This window comes from Melanerpes formicivorus, unplaced genomic scaffold (assembly GCF_026170545.1).
Source record: "Melanerpes formicivorus ecotype bairdi unplaced genomic scaffold, bMelFor1.0.p_v2 SCAF_11, whole genome shotgun sequence".
In the NCBI taxonomy this organism is placed as follows: Eukaryota; Metazoa; Chordata; class Aves; order Piciformes; family Picidae; genus Melanerpes; species Melanerpes formicivorus.
Genome location: NW_027142363.1, coordinates 869,393 through 887,221, shown reverse-complemented (window position 1 = coordinate 887,221; position 17,829 = coordinate 869,393). Strand labels below are relative to the sequence as shown.

General features: G+C 44.0%; 1 protein-coding gene across 4 annotated transcripts in view; it reads left to right on the top strand.

Moving 5' to 3' along the window:
* The window catches only part of CADM2 (cell adhesion molecule 2), a 620,606-nt gene that overhangs the window by 537,184 nt on the left and 65,593 nt on the right, over nt 1-17,829 (top strand). For all 4 annotated transcript variants that reach the window (XM_068144419.1, XM_068144417.1, XM_068144416.1 and 1 more), the window contains one exon: nt 15,245-15,423. In XM_068144419.1, the coding sequence (XP_068000520.1) occupies nt 15,245-15,423 (179 nt within the window). The remainder of the gene's footprint in view (nt 1-15,244; nt 15,424-17,829) is intronic.

The window sequence follows — 17,829 nt, the reverse complement described above, 5'->3', positions numbered from 1 at the left end:
GAAAAGTGTGACACAAAAAGAAGCAGGTGGGAAGCATTAGTGCCTGTCTGGAAACTGCACTTTGCAATAAAGCCTCCTGCCATGCTTAAGAACTTCCTCTTTATTGTTCTGTAAGATGATCTCATTGCCTAATATCCTCAATTCAATAATTGCTTTCCCTCTTCTCTACGTGTCCCTTTTCTGCAGTGTTTACACATAAAGTGGTGCAGAAAATACAGCATGAAAAAAACAAAAGAGAACAAAAAACCACCACCAACAAACCAGCCCAGAATCCAGCATTTTCAGCTCATTAAGTCCATTTAGCATGGGTATGCCTTTGAAAAGAATTATTTTCCTTGCTCTCAGGTGGGAACACATTCTGGAATGAAAATGGTCCAAAAAATGTACTATATAAGATGGAAATACAGCATGGGTAACTCTAGTTGAATGCTGGTTTGGAAGTTCCATTTATATGGATGTGGGATTACCTCCACCAGTCTTTAACCAACCATTAGCAGCAGAACACACGAGGGTGAGTTAGTCTATCTCCTGCAGTGCAAATCATGGTCATGGTATTCGCTCTGTGTAATGGAAAACCAGCTCATTGCACACCTGTACCTCTTAACCCCATGTTTACGTGTGCCCTGAGAGTACCCTGAGAACATGGGCATGCTGTAAGGGAGCAGGATAAACACCCTCCTTCTAAAGGCAAAGAACTGTGGATTTCAAGAACAGTGCAGGAAGGGCACATTACAACCAAATTAGGAGATTTTGTGTTTCTTTGCTTTAATTTCTTCTTTGCATTTGGTATCCATCCATTCAGAAACTCGCATCTCCTGTTCTGGTTGCATAACCTCTCTCCATGAAGGTGGACACTGATTTTGCTACTTCTTTCCCTACTGAGAATAGTTGGTATTGTTCCTTTCTCCAGTTACTTTACCTTTCTCAGTTCATTATTTTCAATACAGAAACTCCTCCTATTTTTCATTCCTCCCTAGCTTTCTGGGACTAGGTTTGATATACATTTTCTCAAATTAACACTTGTGTACTTTCTTTTCTTCCTGTTGTTAAAGCACTCAAACCAGGAGGGAGTAAGTGTCTGTGACTTAGTCTATTAAACATCAGTTGTGTACATTTACTATGGTCTCAACTTCTTGGTGTGCTGACCTCAAGCTCAGAGTGTACCCTTTCTAAAAACCTCACAGAATTGCTATAGAAGTAGAGCCATTGGCCTGCAAAGTTCAGACTCGTGTATGATTAATGTGCAAATGAGGTGCAGAAAAGGAACACCAGAAGAAAAGGCTGAATTGCCAAACTCAGATGTAACTGTCTGCCTAATCATCCTTCCCCAGAGTTACAAATTCTGAGTCACTGTGAATATTTCAAAAGAGGGCATGAATGGAGTGTGTTTGGGAGGATAACAATAGAGTCTGGTCTGTCAGCAGCCTTTCAGAATGGCTCTTTTTCTGTGTGAGACTCAGAGCACAGTCATTTTGCAGCGAGCGCTGAGGCCGGGCCCTGCGCTGTTCCTGCTGCACCAGCACTCATCCTGCTTGCACCAGGGACACCCATGCCTGCCTTCATAGTTTTCCACAGCTATATTAGCAGTTCTCCCTGCCTCACAAAACTGAGACTCACAGTCCCTGTTGGTAGCAGGTTCTATTTGCTACAGGACAATCCAAGGTCATTGTTTTGGAAGGTGATGTAGTTGTTCCACTGCACAGCAAAGAGCTTTTCCTCCGCCGCTGAGCGAGACCTGCTCACAAACCCATTGATTTTCCCAGCGTTGCATCCATGTATTCTTTGGTCTTTTTTTCCCATTACTATTGGAAGAAGCTCTTTGCTTTCCTTTCCCTAGAGTTATTGCTGAGCAAAATATCTTGAAACAGTTGTTCTCCATTGCTCTGAGAGATACTATTCTGACATGTGCCTAATGGGTGGCGTACTTTGTCCTATATGGCGTTCGTATAGATGGAAGTGTCTGTCTTTCCACACATAGAACTTCGTGGCATTAGCCCAGTCTGTCAAGCCACCTGCTCAGGACTGGCAAGATAAGGCTGGAAAAATATCCCCCCAAAACCTATATAAAGTGTGAAAATGTAAGCTTAGCTCTACCTTTTTGGTGTGTAAGCATAGCTTCAGAACAAAGGGAGATGACAAGGTAAGTGGGATTGTGTTTCTGTGTGGCAGTTTAGGCTGAGTCCCTCCTCTTTCTGAGACATAAGCTACACCTCCGGTGTCCAGAGTGTCCAACCCAGTAGGTGGACACAGGAAGCTGTGCATTTCATACCCATAATATCCTGCTCCCTATAAATCCATCTGCAAAGTCTTTCTCTTCCTCTTTCTTCCCTCTCTGCTCCCGTGGGAGATGCTGCCTATCAGGTAATGCTGGGGGAGTATCTCAAGGCCTCTTTGGTCTGACTAGGTCTAATGCCAGGAGGAGAAGGGGCAGGGCCAGTCTCAGACCTGGCCAGCCTGAGACCAGCCTAGTGGTGGGGGGAAGAGTGAGCTCTGGGGGTTTTGGGTACATCCTCAGGTGGGGAGAAGGGAAGTGTTGGGAGGCCTTTGGGTGTGCTGTAAGGGACTCTGTGTGCTTTGGGATTCTTTTGTCACTGTGCTTGTAGCTTTAGTGTAAATTGCAAATTACTCATTGCTTGGTCCAGACAGTTTTTGTCTTTCTATTGCAATATTGATTTCTCTGGCTCGTTCAGATGAGATTTCCAAATTCAAATTTTAGTATTTGAAATACAACTGGAAACGACTTCCAAAACTCATAAGACCTGAGGAAAGACTGAATCAAGTGATTTGTGGTCTTGCATATGGCAGCAGAAGTGGTGGCCTACAAGGATGCAGACCCACACAGAGAACAGCTAAGAAACTGCTATAGGTGGTTGCCCAGTTTGGCCCTCATGTAAGAACCTGCTGTAAGCAGCTGAGGGGCAGAGCAGCTATGCTGGGGCTCTTAATGATGGGCAGCCCAGTCAGGGAATGCTCTAACTGGGGGACAGTGTTAGTCTACTGGGTTTTGGTTGGTTGGGCTCTGAATAGGAAATTTCACCACAGATGCATATGCTGAGCTGCATGCAGACCTATTTGTGTGCATTGTGCAGAAAAGGCTTGAGGAGTGAGAATGGAGACAGCATAATTTGCAAAGCTGAAGTTGTTTTCCAAGAGGAAAGAGAAGTTTGAGGAACAACTAGCAGAAGGAATTCAAAGTAATAGTTAATGTTCCTTGAGATGTATCAGGAAATGTGCCAGTGCATTTCTAGGATCAACTGAGGATCAAGGTGTAAGGGGAAGCCAGATGGATTTGCTGCATCCATGTTTGCTGTGGAAGAAAATGGGTGCATCACAGACTGATTCTCTTTTCTTCCTGAGGTGCTCACCGACAAGGTTTTCCTAAATGGAGTGCAGGAGCAGGCTGTGGAACACACAGGCAATGTTAGCAGCAACAAACCAGCAGCACCAGGTGGTTTCCCCCCAGCACTTGAGGGGAATTCAAAGATGAGATTGATTATGAACAGTGATGGTCAACTTCATGCTTACAGCCACCTTGCTAACTTGGGACAACAGGGTTTTGGGAGAGATTCCAGACCGTGCAAGGCTGTAGAACTGACATCTGGGCTTCACACATAATAAAAGCGAGGAAAGAGACTAGAATTAGCAGACATCTGAGCAAACCCAACCTTTCTGGGAAGAGTTGCTTTTCCAGAAGGAAAACCCGATCTTGCAAACCTATTTCAGTTCCTTGCAAGGCAATTCCTTGTGGTGGCCTGTTTGATATGGAGGGGAAATATTACAGATCTTTCTAAAACTGTGAATGGCAAAGAGATCTTTGTTAGGGTCTGTTGGGTCGTTCCCTCTTCAAATGGAAATGCTTAAGGATGAATTAAGCTGGTGAAAAGCAGTTCTGTCCCAGAGCAAAGGTAATTTTTCACACAATGACTGGTATATTCTGGGAACCTGCTGTCAGTGGATGTGGCAGACAGCAAAAATCTCTGGTCATTCAGGGGAAAACTGCTTCAGTTTATAGAAAGAAAAATCCTTAAGGTTTACTGAAGATTTTTTAAATGTACTTAGTGCCATAAGTTCCTGAGGTAGCTTTAGGTCAGAGGACTGCTCGGGGAGGCCAGACCTTTGCTTGGCCCATTTCCTAACATCTGCTTACCCCAATGTTGGAGACAGAGCACAGAACTGACTGAACTTTTAGTCTGACCCAGCACAGCTGTTTCTCAGTTGTTAAACACTGAACATAGGCTGCTGTGTGCTAGGACTACATGCTAATGAAGCTGGATCCTGTTGAGAGCTTCAGAATACCTCCTTTACAGTGCTAAAATTATTACCATGAAGGTACTAATGAATAATTTTCTGTGTGACAGAAGTTTGTGTGAACTAAAGCACTCCCCTCTGTCTGGAAATAACGATACATTTGGGAGATGAAAAGCAAGCTCCTGTGAGCAAATGTTTTTCTCTTTTTTCCCTTTATTCTATTGCTGGCTTATAAATTACGTTTTGTAGTAAAAACCAACAAAACAAATTGATATAGACCATGGTATAGAACCTCACTCTGAAACACAAATAATTGTAAGTTCCCAGTGTATTGCAATTAAGATTTCATTATATTACCTCAGAAGCAGGAATTGTTTTGCTGTTTGCTATCACCTAGTGCAGTGTTTCAGCTTCTTTTGGCACAGATGAAAAAAAGGTAACTCAGGTACACAAATTTTATGGCAGATCTCCACTCATTTGGTGTTGCTATAACTGTGATAAATATCAACAAATATTTGATTACTTGTTGAGAAAAGCTCATGATTCAACTACAGGTCTTACAAATATTGTTGTTATGGCTCATTTTTAAAGATATCTGAAAATATGACAAAAGATGAAGTTGAAAAAGTTGAAAAAAAAGATATTCTGCTACATCTCACAAGCCTCAAGAATTTCTCACATGCATTGAAAACCAGGAAGTGTAGACCTTGGGTAAAGAGGGTTGGTACTGGAGACTTTACATAGTCCTTGCTTGTCATGCAAGTTGCAGCAGTAGTACTTTTGTCAGCTCCCTGTGCGTTGTCACTTCATCAGAAAGTGTGGCCAGCAGGAGCACAGAAGTCATTCTGTACTCAGCACTGCTTAGGTCACACCTTGAGTCCTGTGTCCACTTCTGGGCTCCTCAGTTTAGGAAGGACATTGAGAGACTTGAAGGTGTCCAGAGAAGGGCAATGAGGCTGGGGAGGGGTCTGGAGCACAGCACTGTGAGGGGAGGCTGAGGGAGCTGGGGTTGCTTAGCCTGGAGAAGAGGAGGCTCAGGGGAGACCTCATTGCTCTCTACAACTACCTGAAGGGAGGTTGTAGCCAGGTGGGGGTTGGTCTCTTCTCCCAAGCAAACAGCACCAGAACAAGAGGACACAGTCTCAAGCTGTGCCAGGGGAGGTTTAGGCTGGAAGTGAGGAGAAAGTTCTTCCTGGAAAGAGTAATTTGCCATTGGAATGTGCTGCCCAGGGAGGTGGTGGAGTCACCGTCCCTGGAGGTGTTCACAAAAGGATTGGACGTGGCACTTGAAGCCATGGTTTAGTTGACTAGATGGTGTTGGGTGATAGGTTGGACTTGATAATCTCTGAGGTCTTTTCCAACCTTGTTGACTATGATTCACTTCAAGTGAGTGAAGGAATTGCAATTTAATTAAGCTTCTCCTTGACTGTGCCTTACATCAGAAGCAAATTATTTTAAACAAGTAATATTTGGACAAGCAAGAAACTGAATGAGACTTTCAACTGTTTACTTAATGGGAAGAGTGGAAGTGAATCAGCCTCTCTTGATTTGGTGTTAGCAACCGACTGATCAAGGTTTGGTTGTTGCATGTATTCTGAACTGGCTGTTTGCATGGTCTGGTACTGGGTACTGGGTTCCTCTGTATTCCTCTGTTAAGAAAATCTGCTGACTTGACCTCAGTTTTGATATGTTGCACAATATCACAACAGATATTTTCCTGACCTCGTCTCATCAGTTCTGCTTCACATCTGTGGGTTCTCTGACTTTGCATTTCCTGTAAAGCTGAAGGCTTGGCAGGGCTGGCACAACCAAACTAATCCTGACAAAGCATTGCTGCTGCACCGCACACACGGTGACTATTGATAATGAATTATCATGCCCTGAACTACTTTTTACACTTCTAATGTGGATCATGGGAAGAAAGTGGATCACCCACAGCAGTGAGCACATCAGTTAGGTGTCCTCTTTTTCATCTTATATTAAACTTTCCTTAGGGAGGATGGTACTTTGTGAGCAACCTCAGGGTACTCCTCCACATCCACCTTCATGTGCAGTGGATTTCAAGTTGATATAAATGAATTTCTAGACTACACCCCTGTGGCATCTCCCTCGCAGATTGGGTTCCTTTTCTGAAACAATCTTTGTCCTTCTCTAGCCTCCCTTGCAGTAGTAAAATACAAGGGATGTTTCTGATGCAATTCACTGATAATGTGTCTTCAGATTTCACCTAAGTTCTGCTGCTGATCTGCCTCTTGACTATAAGAAAGCCAATCTCAAAAATGCTGTTCACAGCAGGCTTTTTCTCTACTTCTTTAGAAAGCTTGTGAATAATGCTGGAATTAGGTAAGGAAGTTCATATATGCATACATATATATATATGGATGAGGCAGTTGTCAGGTTATTCATTTGCTACTGCCTTGCCAAATGACAAAGGAAATGTTTAAGGGGGGAAGGGGAGCATGAGGAATGCACAAAAAGTAAAGTAAAGAAATGTGGGTAAATACTTTCAATGAAGTTAACATTGCCATGGGTTGGTGATCAACTAGACAAAAGCTGTCTGGACAGAGGAGACCAACATTACACAGCTGTGTCAAGGGCTGCAGGCCTTAGGTGAAAGAGCATCCTGGAGCCTAAAGACATTAGAATGTAAAGGTTATTAGCCTGAGGAAAGGGAGATGCAGAAGGAAAGAGAATTATGGAGGAAAGAGAACAGTCAAGCTGTTACAGGCAAAGGTGGATATTAACTGACCTGAAAGGAGCCTTAACTTTGATTGTGAGGTAAGATTAGAGTGTAGATAGGGGAAATATGAATAGGAAAAATTGCTCTTTTACCCCTTAGCAATTTAGACTTTGTGTCTTTGCGTAAAAGAATAAATACCTTTGCTTTGAAAAGACTCTTCTTGAGTCACTTTAATCAGTTTTTGTCACAGACTGCTGGAGGGATAAGGACTTCCAGCTGCAAATGTAGTCTATTATATCATCACGGTTTTCAGATGTAATCCAGTGAGCCAATCTGAAAATGAGGGGAGTGCCTGATTTATCCAAAGCAAGGTGGAGGCAGGGAGGCCTGTCACCCAAGTGCAATTGTGATGGACAAAAGGAATTCTTTATCCCTATCCAGGACTCAAACAATTGTGATTTTTATTTTGCTGGGTTTGTTTTCTTCCCTTTTCAGCACTTTTTATTTCTTTGTTTTTCTCCTGTCAATGATGAATGCTAACAACATTTGAGATATTTGATATTCCTGTCACCTCTTGAACACTTAATTCATTTTTTCAAGTGCATAATGCACCACAACAGTCCTCAGCATTTCTCCTTCCTGTTGTCTCCATAGCTGCAAATTCCTGTCACAATTTGAATATGAAAAGTGGAATTCTGGATTTAATATACTTAACATATATTGATAATTTAAGTCTTAACCATTTAAAAAACATTAGTGTAGAACATCATAAATACTCTTAGGCTACGCTATGTCTGCTGAGATGAGCTTCATGAAAAGCTACTTAGGATAGTCCTGACTAATTCTTCTGGGGAGAAAAAATACTCTATGAAGGTTACTCAAGTTTTGCAGAACTACCAAACAGCTGAGTTCTTATCTCATAATAGAAAATTCATCTCTCCAAGCCTTTTGTGAAAGGCTAGTGACTGTGGGTATTGATGTTCTTAGATAGAGGATAGGATGGGATGGGATGGGATGGGATGGGATAGGATAGGATAGGATAGGATAGGATAGGATAGGATAGGATAGGATAGGATAGGATAGGATAGGATAGGATAGGATAGGATAGAATTTAATTGAGTTGAACTGAATTGAATTAACCAGGTTGGAAAAGACCTTTAAGATCATCGTGTCCAACCTATCATCCAACCTGTCTAATCAATTAAACCATGATGCCAAGTTCCTCATCAAGTCTCCTCTTAAACACCTCCAGTGATGGTGACTCCACCACCTCCCTGGGCAGCACATTCCAATGGCCAATCTCTGTCTGTGAAGAACTTCCTCCTAACAGTCTCACAGTATCACTAAGGTTGGAAGAGACCTCGAGGATCATCGAGTCCAACCTGTCACCACAGACCTCATGACTAGACCATGGCAGCAAGTGCCACATCCAATCTCCTCTTGAACACCTCCAGGGATGGGGACTCCACCACCTCCCTGGGCAGCACATTCCCATGGCCAATGACTCTCTCAGTGAAGAACTTTCTCCTCATTTCCAGCCTAAACCTCCCCTGGTGCAGCTTGAGACTGTGTCCTCTTGTTCTGGTGCTGGTTGCCTGGGAGAAGAGACCAACCTCCACCTGGCTGCAACCTCCCTTCAGGTAGTTGTAGAGAGCAAGGTCTCCCCTGAGCCTCCTCTTCTCCAGGCTAAGCAACCCCAGCTCCCTCAGCTTCTCCTCACAGGGCTGTGCTCCAGACCCCTCCTGAGCTTTGTTGCCCTTCTCTGGGCACTCTTCCAGCAACTCAACATCTTTCCTAAGCTGAGGAGCCCAGGACTTGACACAGGACTCAAGGTGTGGCGTAACCAGTGCTGAGCACAGGGCAGAATGACCTCCCTGCTCCTGCTGGCCACACTCTTCCTGAAGACTAAGTTGAGATAAATATAATGGTTAGATATAAAGATATCATTAGAAAGAAGGATTGTAGGAAAGCACTGAAACATCCTCATCTGGTGAAGGATGAGAAGGACATGGAAATATAACAAAAGTGTTTTAAAATACTATGGCATAACTTTAAAAGCCTAGATTATCAACAATATACCTGTGGACTTGAATACTTATTGCTAACTTTCTTATTACACAAACACTTGTTGAAAAGAGAAGTCTGTACCTGAGTGTTCTTTATGAATCAAACCTGTGTTTTTAAAAGCTTTTTATTTAATTGCATTTGTTTATTCCAAAGCCCCCATCCCTTTTGGAACCCAGTTACTGAAGCTGCAAACACTGCAACTCCTGTACCTTTTGTACATAGCCACTGCATTCCATTGTAGATTGCAGTCCTGCTTGTAAACACAGCTTTCATTTGCTTCCAACTGAGCTGGTCTGGCAAATTTAATGTTGGGGGGAGGGGAATTTCAGCCCACCCCAAACTGGAACAAGAAGCCTCTCATGCTACACTCTGAACATCAAGCCCCACAATACTTTGCTCTAGTCAGCACTTTCATTTTGAAGCTGGCATGATGTGAGCATGGTATGAACAGCAGCAGGCTCAACACAACCCATGACAACATGGGAAGGATTAAACCAGGGACATAGAAAAGCATCTATGATCCAACGTGGGGGGAAAAAAGAGATAGACCTGTTCTCTGAGTGACTGTATTGAAACCAGTAGGTTGTATGCTCCTATTAGGATGGAGTAGAGAGCTTGTTTGTGCCATGAAATGTGTAATGATGCAATTGCATTAGGGCCACAGTGCTCATTCTGATCTTATAGCAATTTTGCTCCAAGAAAGGCATTTGCAGGATTGTCTGAGGCTGTTTGAAGAATAATCTGATAAGTATGATTCAACTTGAAGTAAGCACAAGTGCAAGGCACAGAGAGATGCCCTCCTTGTCCTAGTCTACACAGCACTAGATAGCAATATGGTGACTCTGTGGCATGTGAAGAAAAGCTGAAATTCTGCAAGGCTGCAGATCCATTAAATGGAGACAAATGTGCACTGTTAGGAGTGTACATATCCTAGTTGCCATGTGTCACACCTGGACATGCCAAACATGAGCCAGAACCTTTACAAAATGTTGGGTAAGAGAAAGAACCTCTGTCTGGGTCTGCACCCATGAATGTGTTTCAACAGGATAATCTAAGGGACATTCCTACTTCTCTGTGCTCCATGTCACAGAAAGGAAGCATCTCTCTATCTCAGCTGCATTTGTGCTTTGAACAGTAAGGGTGCTAAAGCAAGTCTTGAGGAACAGCCAATATGATCTAAATTTATTGTTCCTTCACACATTTTTTTTCCTCCTGAATATTTTTTTCCCTGCCAATAATCTCAGAAAGTATCTTGTTCAAACAAAACAGAAAGAGGGAGAGAGGCCTACTAAGTAGAAGGCTATTATCACTTTTAACAAGGTTATAATATGCAGAAGTGTTGCAGATAAAAGCAAATACATTTTAGCAGAGTGTGTAGAGAGCTTCCAGTATTCATTGCCACAGGAGGCTGGGGGGACAGAGAGTGTAAGCCGATTCAAAAAGGTATTAGAGACATTCGTAGGCAACAGGTCTAAATGCTAAGTAGGTACAAATGAGAGCAAGAGATGTGCCCTCCAACATCCCTTATAGAATGATTGCAAATTCTGAGAGAATACAGCAGGAACAGATGACAGAGAATGGCCACACTCATGTTTTCCTTAAACAGCTGCTCCCCTTGTCACTGACCACCAGCAGCATGCTGGCCTGGGTACAGGAGCATCTCTCATGTTCTTAGCTCACATCTGCCTAACTAATGAGTTGTTCAGAGCAGAGTGTCTCAAAGCCTCCCAGCAGTGCAGGCAAAGTTTAATTTGGTAGCTATGACAGAACTGCTGCTTTCGGCACCTCTCTCCCTGAGAGTTGTGAGATGGAGTGAGAGCTGTGCCTGGCCAACATGATGTGGTGGCTATGGGCTGAGTGCCCAGGAACTGCTCTGCTGCAGCCACTAAGCTAGCACAGGGTGGCTTAACTGTTAATTAGCAGCTTCCCCAACACCCAGAGTATGTAGATCTGCCTCTTTCTAAAGCTGTGATTTTTCTGCCACCATAATTTTGCAGCCACAGCCAAGCGCTCTGTATAAGACCTGAGATGGTCTATTACATGTGACAAATGTGACAAAGCTTCTTGAATAATTTATATCTAAGGCTCCATTTCATACTTATTTGTTATCCTATGGGGTTCCCCTAGGATATGCCATTTAATTTCAATTTAGAACAGAAGTTCCATAAATTACCCCTGCACAGAAGTTGCTTTAGCATGTCATTTCTGAAGGTACCGGCGCACGTTGCAGCAGAAGGGTTTCGGAGTTTCCACCCCAGGATCACAGAGCCAAGGTAAACTGGTAAATGCAGAAGCATTTTGCAAATGCACCTTAGCATATCAAGGCAAATCACACCTTAATATTGTGAGCTCTTAGGGCAACGTTTCTGCAGCAGCATGGACATCTAGAGTCCCTGCTTGAATTCAGCAGAAAGGAAGTGTGTGTATTGTGCCATGTGTATTTAGATACCAGTCCCAGTCCCTGAAAATGCACTTAGGAAGAGCATTAAGACCTACTTAGGGTATTATATAAAGAAGGCCTATTACACTGAGAGATCTTAATCCTTGGTTCAAGATTATCTGGATCTTTATTCCCTGAGTGTATGATTTTCTTAAAAGAATCCTAAGTTCAGAGACCAGCTTCTCTGGGTAATCAGTTAAACAACAATTGAACAAGGTGTCATCCACGTATTACCTAATCTGTGTACAAATCTCTGTTGCCTTCCAAATGAAACACAGTGTATCATCTTCTCACCTTAAAAAAGAATGTAAATTATACAGCAGTAAATGCACCTCAGAAAAAAATCACTTGTTCATGTGTCCTGCCTGAGTGAAAATCGTGTCGCTACAACCAGAAAGACTCTGTGCATGAGGCCACATGTAGGAAAAATGTCTCTCCTTAGGTATTTAGGTTTCATTTTTATTAATACTTATTATGATGACTTAAATTATCAAAATCAATTATTTCCTTGAGTAAGACTAACTTGGGATCTGCTGATTTCATACCAGTGTTTTGTGTTTTGTATTGTTACCTTCTCTTACAACTTCATAGTTCAGAAGAAAAATAGTGATTGCCCATTGGAATGGGCTGCCCTGGGAGGTGGTGGAGTCACCATCACTGGAGGTGTTCAGGAGGAGACTTGATGGGGTGCTTGGTGCTATGGGTTAGTTGTTTAGATGGGTTGGATTGGTTGATGGGTTGGATGTGATGATCTTGAAGGTCTCTTCCAACCTGGTCTGGTCTATTCTATTCTATTCTATTCTATTCTATTCTATTCTATTCTATTCTATTCTATTCTAATGTAAGATTGTCCTAGCAAATAAATGTGCAAATCTAGAACTGCTTCTGACTGGAGTTATTTAAATAGCGTCCCCAAAAGGAAGGGATTCATGGTTGGGCTGCAGTGTGCAAAGCTACCAGATACAAACAATGCAGCAGTGACTCCCCAGGTTTTGTGTGTCTTACTCTAGTGACTAGAGTCTAGAGACCTGAGGTGCTGTGCCTGTGAGACAGGATTGAGTGAGCCACTTTTCCATTCTCAGTCACACACCTGTCGTTTTGGTGAATTCCCGCACGTAAATGTGAAAGTAGATCTTGTGATGTATAAGTAAAGACTTCATAGCAGTAAGAAATACATCCTGTTGCTGTTAGGCAAATCTCATGGACTGTGTAGCTTCTTGAGACTGTTTAGGAAAGAGTTAGGTGTCACTTGCCTGAGGGAAGGTATATGTGAATCAGCAAGACAGCTGGTTCCCTTCTCTGTGGTGCCCCTAACTTGCCTAGGGGCAGGTATTGCTGTCAGAGCTTTGCCTTTGTCCTGTTTGATACGTGTTCATGAGGCAAAGAGGAGTGAGGACTTCCTTCACAAAAGAAGGAAATCCAGGATTTTCAGTCAAATCTTCTTTACCTTTAATAACTTCTTTACCTCAGTCTTCACTGCAAGGGCCTCTGGCCACACTCCTGATGTTATGGAAGTCAAAGCCAGGGACAGGGAGGAAGAACTGCCCATTGTAAGTGCAGATCAGGTTCGTGATCATCTGAAGAACCTGAAAGTGTTCAAGTCCATGGGACCCGACAGGATACACCCACGGGTGCTGAGAGAACTGGCAGAGGAGGTTGCTAAATCCCTCTCTATTATATTTCAAAAGTCCTGGCAGTCTGGTGAAGTCCCCACAGACTGGAAAAGGGGAAACATTGCCCCCATCTTCAAAAAGGGCAAGAAGGAGGAACCAGGGAACTACAGGCCAGTCAGTCTCACCTCTGTGCCTGGAAAGATCATGGAACAGATCCTCCTGGAGTCACTACTCGCTCAAAAGTATAGTGAAGAGGTGATTTGGAACAGTCAGCATGGCTTTGCCAAGGGCAAATCCTGCCTGACCAACCTGGTGGCCTTCTATGAGCAGGTGACAAAATTAATAGCTGAGGGGCGAGCAACTGATGTCATTTACCTGGACCTGAACAAAGCCTTCGACACTGTCCCGCACCACATCCTGGTCTCCAAACTGGTGACACATGGGTTTGATTGGTGGACCACTAGATGGATAAGGAACTGGCTTGATGGCCGCACCCAAAGAGTGGCTGTCAATGGCTCCATGTCCCAGTGGAGGCCAGTGACAAGTGGAGTCCCTCAGGGATCAGTCCTGGGACCTATCTTATTCAACATCTTTGTGGGGGACATGGACAGTGGCACTGAATGCACCCTCAGCAAGTTTGCTGATGACACCAAGCTGTGTGGTGCAGCAGACACGCTGGAGGGAAGGGAGGCCATCCAGAGGGACCTTGACAGGCTGGAGAGGTGGGCACAGGCCAACCTCATGAAGTTCAATAAGAGCAAGTGCAGGGTCCTGCATCTGGGTCGAGGCAATCCCAGGCACAAATACAGGCTAGGCAGTGACTGGCTGGAGGATAGCCCTGAGGAGAGAGACTTGGGGGTGCTGGTGGACAAAAAGCTCAACATGAGCTCTCAGTGTGCACTTGCAGCCCGCAAAGCCAATCAGATCCTGGGCTGCATCAGGAGAAGTGTGGCTAGCAGGTCGAGGGAGGTGATCCTCCCCCTCTACTCAGCCCTGGTGAGACCCCACCTGGAGTACTGTGTCCAGTTCTGGAGCCCCTATTACAAGAGGGATGTGGAGGTGCTGGAACGTGTCCAGAGAAGGGCCACGAGGATGATCAGAGGGCTGGAGCACCTCTCCTATGAGGGCAGACTGAAGGAGTTGGGGCTGTACAGTCTGCAGAAGAGAAGGCTCCGAGGTGACCTAATTGTCGCCTTCCAGTATCTGAAGGGGGCCTACAGGAAGGCAGGGGAAGGACTTCTCAGGATATCAGGTAGTGATAGGACTAGGGGGAATGGAATGAAGCTGGAGGTGGGGAGATTCAGGCTGGATGTGAGGAGGAGGTTCTTCACCATGAGAGTGGTGAAACCCTGGAATGGGTTGTCCAGGGAGGTGGTCGAGGCCCTGTCCCTGGGGGTGTTTAAGAGCAGGCTGGATGAGGCTCTGTCCAGCCTGATCTAGTGTGGGGTGTCCCTGCCCATGGCAGGGGGGTTGGAACTAGATGATCCTTGTGGTCCCTTCCAACCCTGAATGAAACTATGAAACTATGAAACTATGAAACTATCTTACAGTGCTTGTGATATGTGTAGCCAGCAATCATTTTAGGGAAGGGTGCAGAAAGGGTGGGAGAAGGGAGGGGCTGTGGCAGAGTTCAGCAATAGAAACAAGTTTAGATTTTTAAGATGTGCTACTTTGAGGCAGATTTGCCTAGTTCAGGAAAAGACATTCAGTGCATAAAGTGCACTTGTGAATGGCCTACATAACTTTAGAATCCAGTTGCAGTTCAGTTACATCTATCTCAGCTTGCTGGCATACTTCCTGATGCTTGTCAGCCACTCAGGACCATTATCACACAGATAGAAATCTGTTTTCACTTAGCTTGCCAAGCACCTTACCCAACTGTGTGAGCCCTGACACCTCACAAGTGTCTGGTTGGGATTTTGAATGTGGGAAAGATCTTGGTCTGTCACACTGCCATTCCAATTCCTATTTGGTTTGTCTCCTTTTCCCTGCTTGTTCTTTCACTTCCTTTAGTTTTCCCGTCTGGGATTGTTGGGTGGCACCAATGACAGTTCAGTATATGCTGCAGTTCAGGTGATCGTTGAATATTCTTTCACGGGAGGTTGCTGTTCCCCAGTTTCTGATGATACCATTTCTGATGCGTGTGTTGTGTGTGCTTCATGTGTCTGATTAAAGGCATTGCTTTGGATCTAACAGGCCAGAACCAGTATTGTGGACAAAGGATGGTGGAGAGCTGCCAGACCCAGAGAGAATGGTTGTCAACGGCAGGGTCCTAAGCATCAGTTTCCTAAACAAAACGGACAATGGCACATACCGCTGTGAAGCAAAAAACCCTATCGGCCGAAACAGCACAGAGTATGTCCTGATAGTACATGGTGAGTGTGTGCTTCTTCCCTTTTCCATGCATGTTCTGCACATCTAGCATTTCAACAAGATGCAATCAGTGGCTTATGATCATTACCAACAGAAGAGCAAGAAGAAAAAAACCAGAAAATGGAATTGCACTGTTGATGCTATCAGCCAGCTGTGGGGAATGTGCTTGCTTCCTTTGATTGGCATGCCTCTCTGCATACAGGCTAAGCAAAACATAGTCACCTATGGTGTGAACTTCTTGCAAAGGAAGAATCTGTAGAACTGTTTTGCAGCATGCTGATACTGCTTTGTAGGTCCTTACCTCGGGCACACGGTGTTCAGATACTTTCTTCAACACAAGTAGTAGCCTGCTGCTGAGAAAATGCAGCTCATAGAAATTAGCTGATCATCATCTGGCTTACCATCACTCAATCCTCAAAAATATGACATGTCCTAAAGTCATAAAACCTTTTTCTAGTAAAACAAGGAGGTTGATGTCAAATTACAGTTGGTTTTCCTCAATGAGGCACCAGTATGTCACATGAGAGAGATAGCTGCCTTTTGCACTGACCATGGAATAGATTGACATCCCTGAAGTACAGCAGGAACTGTAATGCCAAGTTACCATTTCCCTTCAATACAGCCTTGCAATATGGATCCAGCAGTTTGGAAACATAATGTTTTCTGACCACAGATATCTATATGATAATTCCTGGGAGACTGTGTTCTGTGATTTGAATTCTGCCTGAAGTGAATGTAAAGGCAAATGCTCCAGTGTAATTCATTTTTGCTCTAGTTTAAAACAACCCTATGACTCCCTATAATTGCAACAAAATAATGCAACCCTCTAATAGAAATGATCTTATGTAGATAGACATGCAAACTAGACAGATTTGACTTGCTCTTGGTGGATTCAGAGATAATAAATGTGTTTATTTGGTGTTTGCAAGGTCTCAAAACCCGTTTTTGATGAAGGTTTAACCTGCCTTTAGGTACTTGGCAGAAAGCTTCTAATAAGTGCTGCTTTTAACTTTCAGTAATGGTCTATTTTTTGGCACTGTTGATGAAATGTCATTTACCAAAAGAACCCCAGAGTTTGTTTTTCATTTTTCTTCAAGTTCACTGTTAGTTTATGTAGGATTAGTGGCAGAAATAAAGAGGAGGTCTTTGCATGAGGAACACAGAGCCTGTACTGCTGCGTGAGTATTTCTGTGTTACAGACAAACAGAAGAACTAAACCCTCTAACCTCTACTTACATTGATACTACAAAAAGAGGGGGGGAAACATGTATTTAGCATCCCAGCAGTGCTTCTGTGTTGGCTGTTGGCTGTTGGCTGCAGGCACAAAGTGCACTGCTTCTGATGAGGCAGCAGCTCCTGCACTAACCAAATACTGAAACCTCTGTGGGGTTTGACCAATTTATTTGCGTTTTTCTTTCTGAAAACGTGGCCTTTTGGGGTGGCAGGCTTCCCTGTTGCTGGTGACTGCAATACACCTCTATCAAAGAGTGCTCCACCATCTCCTATGTGTGTTTCACACAGTGGCATCTCCCCTGTTGATCTGATTATCTTGCAGCGACTTTATGGCAGTCTGTAAAATCATTCATTATCAGGAAGGCATTCTGCTAGGTTTGGCAGCACATTAGGCATGTTATCAGGTTGAGCTTGCACATTGCTGACCTTTTCTGTTGTGGGTAACAGAGTTTTTCAAACTGCTGTTCTGTAATTCCAGTGTTAGAACTAGAGGAGGTAAATGTCAGGTGCTTTCAGGGTTTCTGAAACAATGATAGCAGTGACAGACTGTGTGGTGATGTTTAGCACTAAAATTGTACTGCATTTCAGAGTTTTAAGTATAGAAGAGAAGGGCACTATTATTTTATCGAGTGTAGCACAATCAGTTGTACAGATCAATTTCAGGGGTGTCTTACCCCTTCTCTAGCTCACTAGAGACAAATGGGATTGGCTTTCCCCTTCACCAGTCGGTGGGGGCCTCCCCAGACTGCCATGACTTATGGAATATAAGAGAGCAGTTTAGCAACCTCCTCCACCAGTTCCCTCAGCACCCATGGGTGTATCCCATCAGGTCCTGTGGACTTGAAGACTCTCAGGTTCATCAGAGGGTCACGAACCTGTTCTTCACTCACCATGGGCAGTTCCTTCCTCCAGTCCCTGCCATTATCTTCCATTATTCTGGGAGTGAGGCTGGAGCCCTTGCCAGTGAAGACTGAGGTAAAGAAGTCATTGAGAACCTCAGCCTTCTCCATGTCACTTGTCACCAGTTCTCCTGTTTCCTTTCTGAGGGGACCCACACCTTCCCTAGGCTTCTTTTAACCATTAAGATGCCTATAGAAGTTCTTACTGTTCCCCTTGATCTCCCTGGCTAGATGTAATTCTAACTGAGCTTTAGCTTTTCTAACCAGGGCTCTTGC